At 33.9% G+C, this 16,803-nt stretch overlaps 1 protein-coding gene across 1 annotated transcript; it reads left to right on the top strand.

Moving 5' to 3' along the window:
* Positions 1 to 344: 344 nt before the first annotated feature.
* Positions 345 to 2,220, top strand: LOC103494954 (peroxiredoxin Q, chloroplastic-like). The gene is made up of 3 exons (XM_017046120.2): positions 345 to 697; positions 802 to 939; positions 1,764 to 2,220. The coding sequence occupies exons 1-3, from the start codon at positions 446 to 448 to the stop codon at positions 1,848 to 1,850; spliced, it is 477 nt and encodes a 158-aa protein (XP_016901609.2). The 5' UTR covers positions 345 to 445; the 3' UTR covers positions 1,851 to 2,220.
* Positions 2,221 to 16,803: the final 14,583 nt, after the last annotated feature.

Here is a 16,803-nt window from a genome sequence, read left to right as displayed (position 1 = left end):
TGAAAAGTGGAGGTAGGCCAATTTTCAGATTTCTTGACATTTTTTAAACGTCAAGTAATATGTATTTTTCCTTGACGTTTTAAAAATGTCAAGGATTATTTATTGAATTCTTGATGTTTTTTAAAACGTCAAGAATATTTATAAATTCAACATTCTTGACGTTTTAAAAACGTCAAGTCATATCAATTAAATTCTTGACGTTTCAAAACGTCAACAATTTTTATAAAAAAATGGAGGGAGTCATTTTTCGAAGTTCTTGACTTTTTAAAAATGTCAAGATTTACTAAGTAATTAAAATAAATAAAATATTAAATTTTCTATTAACTAAAGAAATTAAAAGCCCTAAATTTTATTTCTTTACGCGTGTTTTGCCTCCCTACACATCGCACCCTGCAAACCCTTGTTTCCGCGGTCTCCGTCGATTTCGCCGTGTTGTGTTTCTGCCATGTTTCCATCGAACATTGCTTATGTGGTATGGTTGTGTCATGTTTCCGCCGAACTTCATCTTCGTCGAAAAACGGTCTCTCTCACTTCTCTTCTCCCATCTCTGACTCCTAAAACCTCATTTTCTAACAAACTTCCTTTTCTTTTCGGATCCTCTACTTCCCAATTGCATGGAGCTCAAATTTCTCATCACATTCTCCCTTCATCTCTTCCTTCGTCTTCTTCTTCCTTCAAATTTACCACCACCTCTAAGGTACCCCCCTCTACCTTTTTATGGGATTTTTGGTGTTACATTTTGGTTATTTATTTATTTATTTATTTTTTGTTTCATTTTGGTTTTGGTTTGTTGATGTATAGGTGAATAAGGGCCAAACCCGTTCTCCTTTCACTTTGAAAGATCAAGATGGAAGGAATGTGAGTCTTTATAAATTTAAAGGGAGGCCTGTGGTTGTCTATTTCTATCCTGTCGATGAAATTCCTGGTTGCACCAAACAGGTACTTTTTCTATGTTATAAAATGTTGTTCATATTTGCTTCCATTGAAATTGACTAATTTGATGCTAGTATATTTCAGGACTCTTTCTTGCTTGAAATAGCAACACTTTACGAAAATGTTGGAGTTTTGTTCTATCTGGATAACCCAAATTTTTTTGGATTGAACAAAAACTATTTTTGGTTTAGTTGATTTATATTCAAAATTCTAAAAATTCAATATTTGTAACATAAGACACAGGTATTGTTTATTCTTTAGTGTGGATTCTTGAAGATAAGAATTGGGCAACTTCAAATATAGCAGCTAATGTTGCTATAAAGTTGGTCAGTGCTATACCAAAAGCATTATTAAAAACTTTTTATTTTGGATCTTTCTCATTCTCTTTCATGTTTGCTAACTTCTTATTAAATAAAAATATCTGTAGCATGTGCTACAACATTGAATTTTATTATTTCAAAATGTACTAAGTAAAAGTGAGGAAGCATTTTGGGAGATCCTTAACAAGTCAGAAGTTGTGAACCCAATTGAATGTATTTAACCTCTTTTCTGGAGTTGTGAACCCAATTGAATGTATTTAACCTCTTTTGTCTCTTTTAAGTACATTACTCTGTTGGTGGTTTGCATCCTCAGCAAGTATAACATGTTTTGCCAATTCTTACAACGCTATAACTTATTTTCTTTTCCTTTCAATTCTTATGTTCAAGGAAATAGATCTTTGAGTTGCTAATCCATATGAGTATTGTTTACAGCATTCTTTTAGATTTTACAGCTAACTTCCTTTCCATACATTATCAAACTAATAATTGTTTATTGAATTTGGGCCACAGTACCAAAAAAGGAAGGGACCTTCATCATCTGGAGTTGCTAACAGTACTGGAACAGGGAATATCATTGGACCTGACTTCCAACCATGAACTCCATCAACTCACACCCTTAGTGATGAAGCTATTATTGCCCCAATATGAAGAATGTTAATAGCATGCCAAAGAATATGTTCTTGTATGTTGTTGTATAAGAATGATGGAACAGGGGGTCTTGCATTGTCCGCAAACCAGCTAGTAAAGGAACTTATTACCTCAACAACATATAATGTGTGTCAACAAAGAGACAAAAATTCTAACCAGTCCTATTACATGAACATTTGCTTGTATCACAACCCATGCATCGGTCTAGTATAGAATAATTCTGGCGATCTTTGGTTAAAATTCCTAATGGCTAGTGAAGTATACATGTGTTATCAGTTTGATACTTAGAATAATATCTTTTAGCTTTCTTTCTTTTCAATTCCCAATGTTCTAGAATTTAGATTCCAAAGTATACCAGTCACTTTCTTATGGCCATGTATGTGTGACAGATATGGATTAGCTGTGATGGCAGTGGTAATGTATTCTTGCATGTTTATTGTTTTACATGTTTGGCTATGTCTTCTTAAAAAGATATAAAATATCCTTTTTTTGTACTGAAATATCATTTCTGATTAAACCGGTAACTATAATATTTAATTATTTCCCATTTCAAGAAGACATAGAACATCTTGGAGATATTGCCTCCTTGGATGATAATGTGGAATTGTTTCTCTCACATGATGATGGAGATAGAAGGGATTTGTTTGGCACATTGAAGCGAATCCCTTCTGAGCATGCTGTAGAAAATTCAAAGCGCAATCCATGATTGCTTCATTCAAACAGTGTTCATGGACGTTCTACTTCATTCAATTTAATGATAGAAAATATAATTTAGCTTTTAATTCCTTAACTGAACTTACGGTTCACTATTCTAGTTCCTATATTTTAGTCTATTTAATTGCTTGCTAATGCATTTGATTGAGTTAATTGTCTTCTATATCACAAGGGTCGTCTCTTTATTTCCTTTCATACTTATGCTGTAACTTTGCTTTTACAGGATTGATAATGGCAAGGAGTATTATCCTTACGCTAACAAGAAAAGATCCCACATTAAGTGGATTAGGGAACTTTGCAGCAATTGGAAGAAAAGAACTTAGTTAGCTTTCTCTTTTGGTTTTCTAAGAGATGTAATTATATTCTCAGTTTCTCTTTGAGTAAGCTTAACAGAGGGATGGTTGTATGAATAAAAGGTACTGTCAATTTGTATAACTTGTTTTTGGTTAGTTTTGAACATCTCTACACGTAGTGATACACCTGACTTATCCATGAATTGCTAATTAATTGTCGTTGATTAGGCAATTGCAAGGTTAATCAATGTTTAGAAATATTGAAATCATGAGATTATGAAGTATGTTTTTCACATCTAATCAATGTTTAGATTTTAGATTGGTTTAAATTTATCGTCTTAATCATTTATTTTAATCAATGCTTTAAATTTTGAGGATTTTGTATGCTTGTCACTGTGGGAAATTATTGAGTCTGGTTTATGTAAATATTTCAATTGGTTGGCATCTAAAGTATAATTCACTATTAAAGTGAAGTCTCATTTCAATCAGGTTTATGTTTGCAGGGAAGAGATATCCTTGATATAAACAAACTTGTTGGTCCTTTTGGTACTAAGGTTGGTATATTATGCTGTTTACATGTTAATTTTGTTTTGTACACTAAAGTTGGTATTGCATGCTATCTTTAGTTCAAGAAGGCCTGTACAACATGTTCTTCACACTTTTTATATAAAGTAGGCACTTTTAGGTAAAATATAGGGCAGAAAGTTCTTTGAGCCACACCATATGTGTTGATCCTTTGAGGAAAAATTGATCTACGGTACACCAAGTTCTTTGAGCCACACCATATGTGCTGATCCTATTCGAATTTTTGCAATCATGTATCAAATTATTTCTTTTGTGGGTATAATAATTTTCATGAATACTAATTCATTTATTTTGCATGTTTACAGATTGATACATGAAAATCATACTCACAGGCCGAGTTAGACAAGGTGCGGGTTGAGTTAGGATTTTTTGGGTCGTACATATGATTGCGACTTATTTGTGATTCTAAAGCAGGAAAATTTTTGTTATGGTTGTCATTCTGAAAATTTATGTATATAGATAATATAGGTGAATTTTTTGAATTGTTCGTATGGAGGGGGTTGATTAGATTTATTATAGATAGATATACTTTTGGGCTAAGCTAGTTAATTAAAGGATGTTGAGTTGAATTCTTGGCAATCTGATGGAATTATTTATATTGGTCTTGTAAATGATGTGCAATATTCATATATGTAAAGTTTTGGAAATGATATGGTGTAAGGTTTTATATATTTATATATGTTCGAGTTTTGAAACTATATTTGATGAATATTGTCGTTTATATGTATTTATGGAACAATTGTTGGACCACTATAAAGAACCAATTGGACCATAATACGAGAACAAAAATATAATTGAATTACAATTTAAAAAAAATTGAAAAATGCTTAACTGTTTAAAAATGTCATAAATAAGTGCATTCTTGACGATTTTCAATGTCATAAACAATCACTTTCTTGACGGTTATTAAATGTCATGAAAACTCATACTCTTGACGGTTATTAAATGTCATAAACATTTATATTCTTGACGATTCTAATCTGTCATGAACACTTATACTCTTAACGGTTTTAAACTGTCATAAAAAATTGTATACTTGACGTTTATAAAACGTCAACGTTCATTATTCTTGACGTTTTTATCTACTGTCAAGAACTTCGACATTCTTGACACTAGCTTTAATGGTGATTTTAAAACCGTCAAGAATAATAATTCTTGATATTTTAAAAACGTCAAGAGAGTTTTTTTTTTTGGTAGTAGTGATAATTTCAAACTGTTGGAATTTATGTCCTAATTATATTCTATTCACTAAAGTAGTTATTAAGGACTTATTACTGAAATTAGAATATTATAATCTTGAATCCAATAAACTAAGGTTCAGAGGCTATCTAGTGTAACCTTGAACTTTATGTAGAGACATAAACGTGGATCAAATTCAAGTTCGAGTATATACTCCACCGGTCTATAGTGTATGAATAAGGTTGGGTGCCTTATTCTAGAAACGGTATGGATGCGGCCCACTTTATAATTATTACAAACAAGGTGATCCTGAACCGTTCATGTAAAGACATGAAAGTAGGGGCATCCTATGTGCAGAGTTTACATAAGACTGAAACCATGAAATTGGCACTTTTAAGTTATATCACCGTTAACTATATCAAATTGACTATTTTGATTATGATGACCTAGGTAATTTAATCTTAATTCTGAGCTAACTATGAACTTTTGTTCAAATGGTATTATCTTTAGACCTGTATAGGTGAGGGCAACTCAACGGTACGGGCCCAACAAGCCTCCCATTTCAGGGGTAAGACCAGCTGAATGGCTAAGAACATAGGGTGCAAGACGGAATTCACTCCTACCCACGTTTTAGGATTTGTAGATAGGTTGTTCTCTTAAGGACTGAATCCAAGTCTTAAACAAGGGGTCCCACCTTCTCATTGGCACGAGGGGGATTCAGTTTATAGGTTGGTCCTAAAACCAATTGTTCAATAGTGGATTAGTGGAACTTTTAAGGAATAATATGTAGTCTTGAAGGTAAAATGATATTTTGACCTAGCTGAGATTAAGAACAACCTGTGAAGGATTAACTTACTGTTCATGGTTATATCAAATAGACAGAAATATATCTATAGTGAGCGGAGTGCAACTACGAGACTTTAGTGGAATGACCCATTTTAACGAATGTTGATTAGCTCGATCTAAAAGGATTTAGCCAGTTAATCTCAGATTGTTGAAGTCCATGATCTATAGGTTCATTAGGTTCTCTTGCTAGCTGATACGGATTTAACTTAGAATAACATGTTGGAATAATTCGAATTGTTCGAATTAGGTAAAAAGAGAGAAATCGATAAATATATGTGATATAGTCATCGATTATAGCTTCGAGAAAGAGTTTTATGGCTAAATATGATTTAACTATTAAAAATATAAATACGAATTCATATTCGAAAGCTTAGAATTGATGGAAATGGTCAAAGTTGTAAAAAGTCAAAATGTTGACTTTTGACTTTGAAAAGTCAAATTATGACTGACTTTATATTCAAATACGATTTGAATTTTAGAAAAAGAAATGCAGATTCATGCTCAGGAGGTCAAAATTAGTTAAGATGGACAAAATGGTAAAAAGTCAAAATGTTGACTTCTGATTTGAAAAGTCAAAGTTTGACTTTGACTTAAATAGTTAAATGACTATATTGCCCTTGGATTAGTTGGTGGAAAAATCCAAAATTTTGGTGGATAATCCCACTAACACTTAGTGGGATATTGGCTACATGAGATGTAGACACCTAGCCCACTAAGTTCCGCTAATGGTTAGTGGAATGTTAATTTTAAGATTTGGCTAACTAATTACATTCATTTTTACATATAGTTTGGTTCATTTTTCAAATTTTGAAAAACTTTTGAAATTTTGGTATTTTTATTTTTTCAAAATAGCCAAATTATTTTCTCCTCTCCCAAATCTCAACCTAATTTCCTTAAAATTTCCACATCTCTCTCTAATTCTTCCACTTACAAGTCCCACAACCTTCTTCTAAGTATAAAGAGTAGCGGGTCAATGCTAGTGGTGGTCCTAGTTCGAGTTCGTGAGAAGATTATCAAGGAATCGAGAAGCTACAAGGGTATGGTTTCTATAAACCCAAATTTCATTTAATTAAGGTAAGTTTATACATGTTAATATCTAAAATAGTTTAGATGCAATTACAGTAGTTTTTCAATCTTTTTCCGCTGCGAATGTCTCAATTTCTATCACAAGCTTCTTTTATAAAGTGTGTACTGATTTGAAATAATGATTTCAATATGCATGCTTTTCAAGAGATTTCCCTGAAAAGTTTATGTTATGTTGTTAAAAGCATGTTTTATGTGATTTTAATGATGAAGGAAATGGTGTTCAAACCATTAGTCTACTTCCTATCAATGAGCTAACTATTACGAGTACATATAGAGTAAAGGGAGCCATGTAGAAAAGGACTACGTGGTGCAGTGAAGCTGATTAATGTAGAAAAGGACTGCATTGTGTTTAACGGCCTGAGCAACAAGATGGAATCAGAATATTCTCAAATTCTGTTGTTACAGTAGTCTAAACGCAAAGTAATGAGACTTAGTATGGAGAATGATTCGGGATTCTTGACGAAAGTAATTATTATTGACTAATATATGTTTATGCGAAATGATGTGTTTATATGAAAAGGTGAATTTATGCGATTTGATGTTTGATGAAATGATGTTTACAAAAGATATTTCGTGAAAAGGTTTTCTTAAAACCCCATTAAGTCTGCTGACTTATGTTTAAAGTTTTACTTTTAGGTGATCAAGCGTTAAGGCCAAGTAAGGAAGGGCGAAAGGCTTCCTAGGCGAGAAGAGCTGCTAGGCGTTTAGATTTTAAGTTTAAGTATTGATTAAGTATTTTTGGCTAAGTATCGTAATCAAGTGATTTAAGTTAATAAAAGGAATGTTTACATCTTATTGTTTGTGTTAAGTTGTTTATATCGTCTAAGGCATATTTTCTAAGTTAAGTTTAATAGGCTAGATGATTAAGCAAAGCTTAAGAACCTCAAGACCGAGTGCCTTAGGTATTTAACACGTCAGAGATACTCAAGTCATGTTGTGTCTCGCATGACAAGAAAGTATGTTTGCGAGGCGGGATAAGACAAGTTTTCCCTTTATACTAAGAAAATAAGGAAAATGTAATTGTAAAGTTTTGGTCTAAGTAATAAAAGATGTTGTGCTTATGTATTTTTTCTTTGCATTATTTTGGGTGTGTTGCTGAATGTATAAAAGATTAAGGAGGGCTAAGTTAAGTGAGTTTCTAATTGGTTATTAAAGTTATTTTCCGCTGCGTTGAGTTGAGGTCTCTTGAGTTCAAGGTGTGAGCTCTACGTTAAGACTGGTAGAGAAGTTCTTTCACATACTTGGTGTTAAACGTTTATCACGCGTTGTGATACACGTTGAGTGTTTAGGTCCCGCACCTTCATCTGGTCACATGAAGTGACTTTCGAGGCGGGCATGACAAGTTGGCCTTCCACACGTCTGCATCAACTGGCCAGAGGGGGTCGTATGTTGGTTAAACCCTTTCTATGACTTCTGGAACTATACTATTTGTAAGGAATCATCAGTCGGTTCTTTCTGTTTATTTGCATCAGCGCAAGGGAATTTAACCGGGTTCTTCCTCTTACATCAAGGTTGAGGTGCTTCTTTATCTTAAATTACATCAAATTTTAGTTCACTAACTAAATACTAAAACCTGAACTCTATATCCTAAACCCTTAAAGGTAACAATAAAATTATTTTACATACCTTGTCCTTGTCTAGCGATGGTTCGTTTCTCGTAGAGGAGGTGAGGCTTTGTATATTGAAACATAACTCTTCAGATTGTAGTTCGTCAGATGGAAAGATTAGAAAAGGTGGCACACCATCTTCAACATCGCTACAATCCATGGGCATAACTAGGACTCTGACATCTTCAATGGCTACCTTCTTCTTGTTATCGTCGGGTTCGTCGACTCTTCTTCTTGGCTAACTTCAATATCATTTTTGTTGGCATCTAGGTCTGAAACCACAACGAGATCGACGACACCAACGTCGGGGTTCTTGTTTGTACCCCTATCCTCATCACCTCCTTTTTCATGGTCCTCATCACCATTAATGTCTCTAGATGTTGACTTAGGATTATAAGACACTCTGAAAGAAAAAGAAAATTACATCAACATTAATTAATTTTTTATCATGCCTCACCTTAAATGTCACTTCATGTGACCAAATGAAGGTGTGCCACCTAGACATCCATCGCGTATCTCTCTGCGAGATGACGCATGAATTCCTAGTAAACGGAACAATTGTTTCACCGATATCTTTGCGAAGTTCCTTCCTTGAGCCTTAAAGACTTTCAGGATTCCTTGCAGCGGAAAGCAACTCTTCAACTTCGTTTCGTCGCCTAACTCTCATCACTTAAACTCAACAACTTGTAGGCGATAAGCACAAAAATAAACACAACGGAATAATAAATTAAACTTCATCTCTTTATTAACTTAACAATTTTACAAAGTTCATAAATTACAAATACAATCCTTAAACTTTTCTTTGCATAAAAATAAAATCAAGTCTAATCTTCATACCGTCCTTCTTCTTCCACTAAAATGCTCCTCTTCGAGCCAAGATGTTCATGAGTATAAAAATCCTTTTGTTTCTTCACCGCTAAATGCTACTCCTTGTGACGGGATACCTAGAGGTGTATAGGTGTCACTTCGTCCTTCACCTTGGTCGCCCAACCTCCCAATTTTACAGACAAGGTTTAGGACTTCCTTTTCCTTACTCAGCTCTTTCTGATCTCTCTGGCTTCCTGACTTTGGTCGTACCAACCTAGGTGTTGAACTCGCCTTCCTTTTGAACTGAGTTATCTGTACTAGGGAGCAATGTGCTTACCAACCAGCTCCTTAGACGCGAGATAAGATGACATGACTATCATGCCGCATAAGACTACAGAGTAACTCTATCTTTCCTCCTTAACTAGGCTACAATGCTTGAGATTCATCTTTCACTTGGCTTCAATGCCTGAAATCCTGGAGAGGACAAAACTTAAAACGTAATTCAAACAGACTTAGTGAGTGATGATTTTGAGAAAAACTTTTTAAGGAAAAAACACAGCAGATTCAACAATAATAAGTTTAAACCGCAAAATATAAATCTCATTACATCAAGCCACAAGCAATTCAACCATCAGTACAACAAGCACCATAAGCACAACGGGCTTAGATCATCTCGCAAATCATGCTCATCACTGAGACATGGGATTCTCCCCTCGTCTGGACCTAAGATTCACACTCAACTAGTACAACGCGAGTTACCTGGGATTTCCACCAGCATCTCGTCATATTCAATCTTTCTTAAACCTGAGATTCACATTCAACTAACGTCTCAACATAACCTCCCCTAGACCTTGGATCCTCTCCTCGCTGAGATCTAGGATTCACAATCAACCAGCATCATGTGAGTTACCTGAAATTTCCACCAACGTCTTGCAAGATCATACCACGCCACAATGCATAATCCGCACGATTAACAATAAGGGAGTATTAGCTCATTGCTGGGAGTATTAGCTCATAGCTGCTCATAGCTTACTCCTATTACAAATCATCACAAAAATAACAAAGTCATGCAGTAGACATAATCACAAGGTTACTAAAGAATACATGTAACACCAAATTCATAAAACATATCTATCCAATAATAAAAAGATCATAAATACCAACGTTTTCGTTACAATAACCAATCATTTATATAGAAAATACTCTTTTACTTTATGAAGAATCATTCACAAACATTTATTCATAAACTCGTATTTAGCATAGAAAAAATTTAACCAACAATAATAATTTAAAATCACGTTCAAAATCTATTTTGTCACTTGCGAAAGTACTTAGCCTCAACTCCTTCATTCTCTTCTTTTGGATTCCTCTTCTCGCCTAGTAATTCTCATAACCGACCGTTCCGCACTCAAAACTTCCCCTTGATATCACAAAATCTAACATTTTCAAACAAAACTCCCCTTTTTCCTTTGGCCTTTGGCCCTATTTATAGTGAGCTTTTCCACCTATGGGCCACTCCCATGCTTTACACGCGTCACTTTAATGATTCACCGCACCATGCAACCAATCCAAACTCAACACGTTGGCTAAACGTCAGTGGTGATTAGACATTCCCTTGAGACGCACACCTTATCTCTTGGGAAAGCTAAACTCTTTAATCACTTGACTCTCTTTTTCTATTCTCGGTAAGCAATAGAAATTTACTTTTCTCAGCAAGTTGTTAAGTCATCTCAACAGGTACCTACTTCCGCGCTTCATTTCCTTGGGTATAGGTACTTCTTCCCACTTACTAAGCTAAATGCTTAACTCTTGGAATCCAGTGCAAGATTCTTCCTCGCGAGTTATTCTTATCGCGTCACTTACCCTCACGTGATATAACATAAACTTGAGCATTTCTCTTTGCATCGCCTTTTCTATTTTCACATCCTTTCTTGCGGATGTCTCATGTTTACACTTATTTGAAATACCTTCTTAGCAAGGATCTTCTTCGATAGGACTTCCTTTCTCTAGATTAGGGCCTCACATTGATTAAATAAAACAAAAAGGGACAGTAATAATAAACAACATATAAAAACTAAAACTGTTAGCAACTTCTGTATGGTCGATACTCAGTTGTAAAGGATGACTCCATGCAATCTAATCTTAAGTCCATGCGGTCCAACTTTAACTCCATATCGTCGAGCTTGGAGTCAGAGTGGCCCACACTCACTTCTGCCTTAGCTGGCTTCGGATGTGTTGAAGAAGGACCACCAATGTCAGAAGCAAAGCCCTTGAGATTATCCTTATGCTCAAGAGGATGGGCGTCTAGTGGAGGTTGATGATGGGCGAGAAATTGAAGTTGATGTTGACCATAAGGATGGGAAGGGAGAGCATCGTCTTGAAGGAAAGCATCAGGGACATCCTCGTAACCTTCAATAGAAGGGATGTTGAAAACCTGATCTAGGTACGCAAGCTCTTCTTCCGTGGGCTGAATTGCTTGTATACGGGCCTAAATTTAGAACATCAAATAACAACTTTCAGTAATTAAACCTTAAACCATAATGTAACAGTGGAATAAGAAAAAAAGTAGGGACTTACCGTTTTTGACCCAAAGACCTATGACTCAATCACCTTTAACCCAGGTGAGTAAGTGCAACTCCACTTATGGACAACACTATCTCGTATGCCCAAACCTAAATATGCAAGAATAACGTTAACTAAAGAACTACAATCACAAGACATATGACTAAATAAAACAAAATAAGCAAGATTGAGTTACTAACCTAGAAGGCAAACAGGAAGCTATATAAGCTATAGAACTTCGAGATCTTCTTATTTAGGGGCTTCTTCTTATGCCTAGCCACCTCCTCAGTGCCCCTTTCAAGCTTGGTCCATATCAACTCACCCTAATCGTAGCTCACAAAGTCCTCAAGGTCGTTCTTGAGGCATAACATGGTTCAGTTCATATGTTGTCTCCTCTCCTTCCACATCATGGCCAACACAATGAAGTAGAAGAGCAACATCTTCACGACATCCTCGTCACTCTAAAATTTTAGGGTTGGGTAATCTTTGTCCAACTTGATAGCTTGTAGAAATACAAGTTATTGTAGCCTCTTTTATAGAATAACGAGGCCAAAATGTAGAAGAAGTCTATCAAAACACCATGATTATGTTGAAAAAGTATAAGTATTTAGAAATACACTTTACACAAGTATCCATGTTTGTTTTACAGCGTTTTTAATATCTTAATGCAGGAATAGAAACAAAAGAAGAAATTGTTGAATCACAGAGGATCTCGCACAAAAGCTATAAAAGAAGAGCTCGCTTGGCGAGAACAACTTCTAGGTGAGGATCTACGTCATTGCTCAAGGTTCACTAGAAAACAAGAATGGTAGTTAGAGTTGATGTGACTTAACAAAGACTACAATCGGTGTTGACATGATCAGAAGAATAGAAGTTTTCCGTCGAAAGTTGCCTTTATAAAGTCTCCTTCTCTACCAAGTAAACATAGCGGGCTGTGTGAAGAGCCATAGATTGTGTCCGATCAATGCCTGAATGGACGAAACCCTAGAGAAGGGCCTTTCCACCGTCTGTAAAAGTATTATTCTTCTTCCCCAGTCAATTTGTAAGTGAAATCTTAGAGTATGAGTAGAGAAGATGCCATTTTTCATTCCCTTTAACTTGTAATGTTCATTTCTACACTTTTCATTTTTGTATTTCTTTGCAATATATTTGTTTATTGTAATGTGGCCTAACGCCTACATCTTTAATATATTACATGTTTATACCTTTCCAGTTTATCAATTCTTTACTATTGATCTGTTAATGTGTTATTTGTAGTTTGCTTTTGTGATAAGTTCTTGATGAAGCTTATCTTATAACTCTTATCGCATTAGTTGAGCTATAGTCATTACTTGGCCAATGCTTATCGCTAACTACCTGAAAGGACAAGTAGCAAGGATATGGCTAACGCGTGCATAAGGAGTTTGGAGACAAACTCCACCTTGATGAGATAACTTCCATCATTTGTATCCGAAAAGGAGAACAAGTCTGGGTATTAAGTGCCAAGAGGTTGTCACCATTAAAATAGAAGTTCTATAAGCTTTATAAGTGAAACTTTCTAGATTTATCTCGCTCAATCAAATGTAGTCATTTTCATTCCGAGAGGCGAGCAAATGTATCGTTTGAGACACTGAGATATGCTCGCCTTAATCATAAGCTAGTTATTTGAGACACATCGCATCAAGGCTATAGCATAGTCTAAACGCCTAGTAACGCAAAGAATTCCTCCATTTTCTGTTATACAAGTTAGTTTGCAATCCTATCTCGCCTCCAGATTTATCCCCTTTTATAGATTCTCTAGGTAAATAATTAGGTATAGTTTAAACTTACACTTCATCATACTATATAGATAATTCTTTTATACAGCTTGAATGATGAGTGAATCATAGAACTAATCTTTGATATCAATCCCCTATGTTCGACCCTGGATCATCTAGTTAAACCTATTATTTCACTTATACTTGGGCAAACAATAGGAAAATTTGCACTCAATGAGGACTTAGCTATTATGTGATAAAGAGATACATTGTGGGTACTTCGCATACAATGATCATAACTAATGACTTATTGCATAGAATTCATTACGCATATAAACAACCCTGATTCCGAATTGAAATTTATACTACACAACTCCAACCTATTCATGTTGGACTGATCGTCAAGGTAGAAGCGCCTTAACCTTCAGGCTTTACCCTCTTCAAACTGTACGGGACGTCTCGGCCTAGCCCTCAACCTTGTGATTGTATTAAAGTCCTCTTTCCCAAAGGAGACATTTTGATGGAGTAGTTTAAAGGAGATAACATTGTCCCTTTCATCTTTAACCTCTCTCAAGAGGATGTAGTGGCAGAGCAGTCCATTGAAAATAAATTTCACGTCTAGGAAATGACCAAATATTGTTTTCTTGAACATGTGCACTTTCTTGGGTGTAAGCTTGATTTTTATGTTCGACACTGTTTTTGCTAAGTGCGAACAACATGTGAGGTTTGCCAAGAAAAAGTCCTTAGAATTGATCTTTGTGACAAGAGGCGTCTACAAGAAGAAGAAAACACATGTAAATTAGTATCCTGTGATGAATTCTTAGGTCAATCTTAGGGCATTCTCGACTGGTAAAACATGAATAAACAATAGAACTTTAGCGAAATTGCACCGAAGTGCCACAAGATTAGATTTTCGCATGCATTTTATGTGGTATTATCAATTAATCTCGGGCAAAAGCAAACCTAAGATTACCCTACAAAATGCATGTGAAACTCATATGATTTTAGGACTTGTTCAATGAATCTCAAGGCAATTTCATAGATTTCGATAGAGATTCATCATCTACACAGACCTAGATTCCTGAAATCATCGAGATTCATCGAAGGAGATAAGGAAAAACAACAGCATCAGCTAGATTAACTCAACAATAACTACACAAGAACACGAAAACTACATAGTTTCCCATCTTTCTTAGATTTTAAACTAAAAAACTAAAACATAAAATAAAAACTAAAACCTAAACTATTGAATCGTTCAAAGTAATTTATTTTGACTGACTTGAGTTCGAGGATGGCTTCTTATAATCTGGGAAAGCAAATATTAGAGAAATTTGAAATATTTTGAGAGTGTTCTTGCCTAGTTCTTGGAAGAAATGTGAAGTGTTTAGGATTTAGGGTTTTGTGAGAATACCAAACGATTGGGGTTCCAGAGGTATTTTGGTCATTTGCCATATCCCTTTATTTTCAAATTTTTAATAAAAAATCAATAATCTTAGTGACGCACTCAGTCGAAAGGGATTGAGAAATTTTCTTGAAAGAGTTTCTAAAATTTGTGCAGAATCTTGAGGTCGATCTAGACTGAGATTGTTTGAGAAAAACAAACTTATGAGGTTTCAAGTCTTGAGTTTCAACTCCGAGCATTGATGATTTTGTCTATCTTAGTTTATTTTATTTTTTCCATCTATTATTAAATTTTTGTCACGCCTTGGTTGTTCATGTTGTGGTGTGCATAACACAATCTTAAAAAGGAAAAAGCCCACAAGTCCACAAAGTGAAATAATAAAAATATCCCGTGATTAATCGATCACACACGTGTGCAAAACGATTTTATAACCAGTCTAAATGATTTTGTATCCTAGTCTAAGCAGTCTACTCTTGTACCCAGTCTAAACAATCTTATACCCTCATACCTAGCCTAAACGATCTCGTACCCTAGTCTAAACGATCTTGGTACACGATTTGTACCATTGTACCCAGTCTAAACAATCTTGTACCCTTGTACCCAGCTTAAATGATCTTGTACCCTTGTACCCAATCTAAAGGATTGTGTACCCTTGTACCTAATTGAAAGGATCTCGTACCTAGTCTAAATGACTTGTGCCAAATCTAAATGATCTATTAGAGATAGTAGTCTATATATCTTTATCTATCTGGGATAGACAACGATCTTTAGATATTGGTACATGATCGTATAGACCTTGTACCAAATCGTTTAGATCTTGTACGAAGAAGAAAAAAAAATGAAAGATGACGAAGAAGAAAGAAATTTTGAAGAGAAAACGAAGAAATCACAAATAAGGAGTGAGAATATGAAAAAGAAGTAGTAATAATATGAAGAGAAGAATAATAAATCGCAAGAAAGAAGAAGAATAAGTGAAATAAATAATGGTCCTACAATATAAAAAATCAACAAAGGGCAAATCCTGAATTTATAAAACAATGGTGATTTTATGGGCTTTAATTTTTTTTTTATATGGACCATAAATATTTTTTGGTTTTGTTATATTTATGTCAATTATCATTAATTGAGTCATTAGTCCTACTCTTGAATTTTTATTTTAAAAAGAAACTCCATATAGACAATTTATTTTCTTACATGAAAATTAGTATTATTATATAACTAATTTCATTAAAAATTACTTCTGAACGACTAAAATTAAGATTGATAGAAATTATAGGAACTAAAATTTACATTTGAATTTAATAACTAAAATTAAACAACCCTACAAATCTGATGACCATAATGATATTTCAACAAAAACTAAATAAATGTTATCAAATTTTTTAATTATATATTTTGAAATATAGTAAACTAAAATATTTACAAAATATAAGAAAATATCAATCTATCACATACAGATCGTAAAAACTTGTTATATTTGTAAATATATCGAGGAGTTGTAAACACTTGAAAATGTATCGTAACTTAGGTATGTTGTTTTTGGTTACTTAAATTAAATAGAAATAAAAAACGTTTTTAACCTTATTTTTACATTAATGTTTAGCATTCATATTAATATAATTTAACTATTTAAATATGATTTAAATAATATATTAGTTTGTTGCTATAAATTAGAAATATTGTTTTAAATGACAAAACTAAAACTAACCGAAAATGTTTATAAATATAGCAAAATGTTAGACAAGATAAACATTTATTTGTCCATAAGCATTTATTAGTGATAAATGACAATATTCTATTGATGTCCATTGACATTTATAAGTATTATTTTGTTACATTTATAAATATTTTGGTTAATTTTGATATATTTTGAAAACAATTATATAAGTTATTTAATAGTGTTTTTGAGACAACAAAATAGTCATCCATAACTGAATTAATCAAAAAAAAAAAAAAATTATTCATGATCAGGGATGTATTTGAAATATTTTTTCAAAGTGTTATATTTCGAAAGATTTGGAGTGTTTGACCAACATTTTAAATAGTTTTCATCCAAAAAAATTGTAGACAAAATAATTTTTTCTT

This window comes from Cucumis melo, chromosome 4, assembly GCF_025177605.1.
Source record: "Cucumis melo cultivar AY chromosome 4, USDA_Cmelo_AY_1.0, whole genome shotgun sequence".
NCBI classification, from domain to species: Eukaryota; Viridiplantae; Streptophyta; class Magnoliopsida; order Cucurbitales; family Cucurbitaceae; genus Cucumis; species Cucumis melo.
The sequence above is the reverse complement of the archived record's forward strand: the minus strand, read 5'-3'. Positions and strand labels throughout refer to the sequence as shown.

Bases quoted from the DNA above. Each gene is read 5' to 3' on its own strand.
- LOC103494954 (XM_017046120.2), top strand. From the start codon at position 446: ATGTTTCCATCGAACATTGCTTATGTGGTATGGTTGTGTCATGTTTCC. The intron at 698-801 runs GTACCCCCCTCT...GTTGATGTATAG, and splicing joins AATTTACCACCACCTCTAAG to GTGAATAAGGGCCAAACCCG. The intron at 940-1,763 runs GTACTTTTTCTA...TTTGGGCCACAG, and splicing joins TTCCTGGTTGCACCAAACAG to TACCAAAAAAGGAAGGGACC.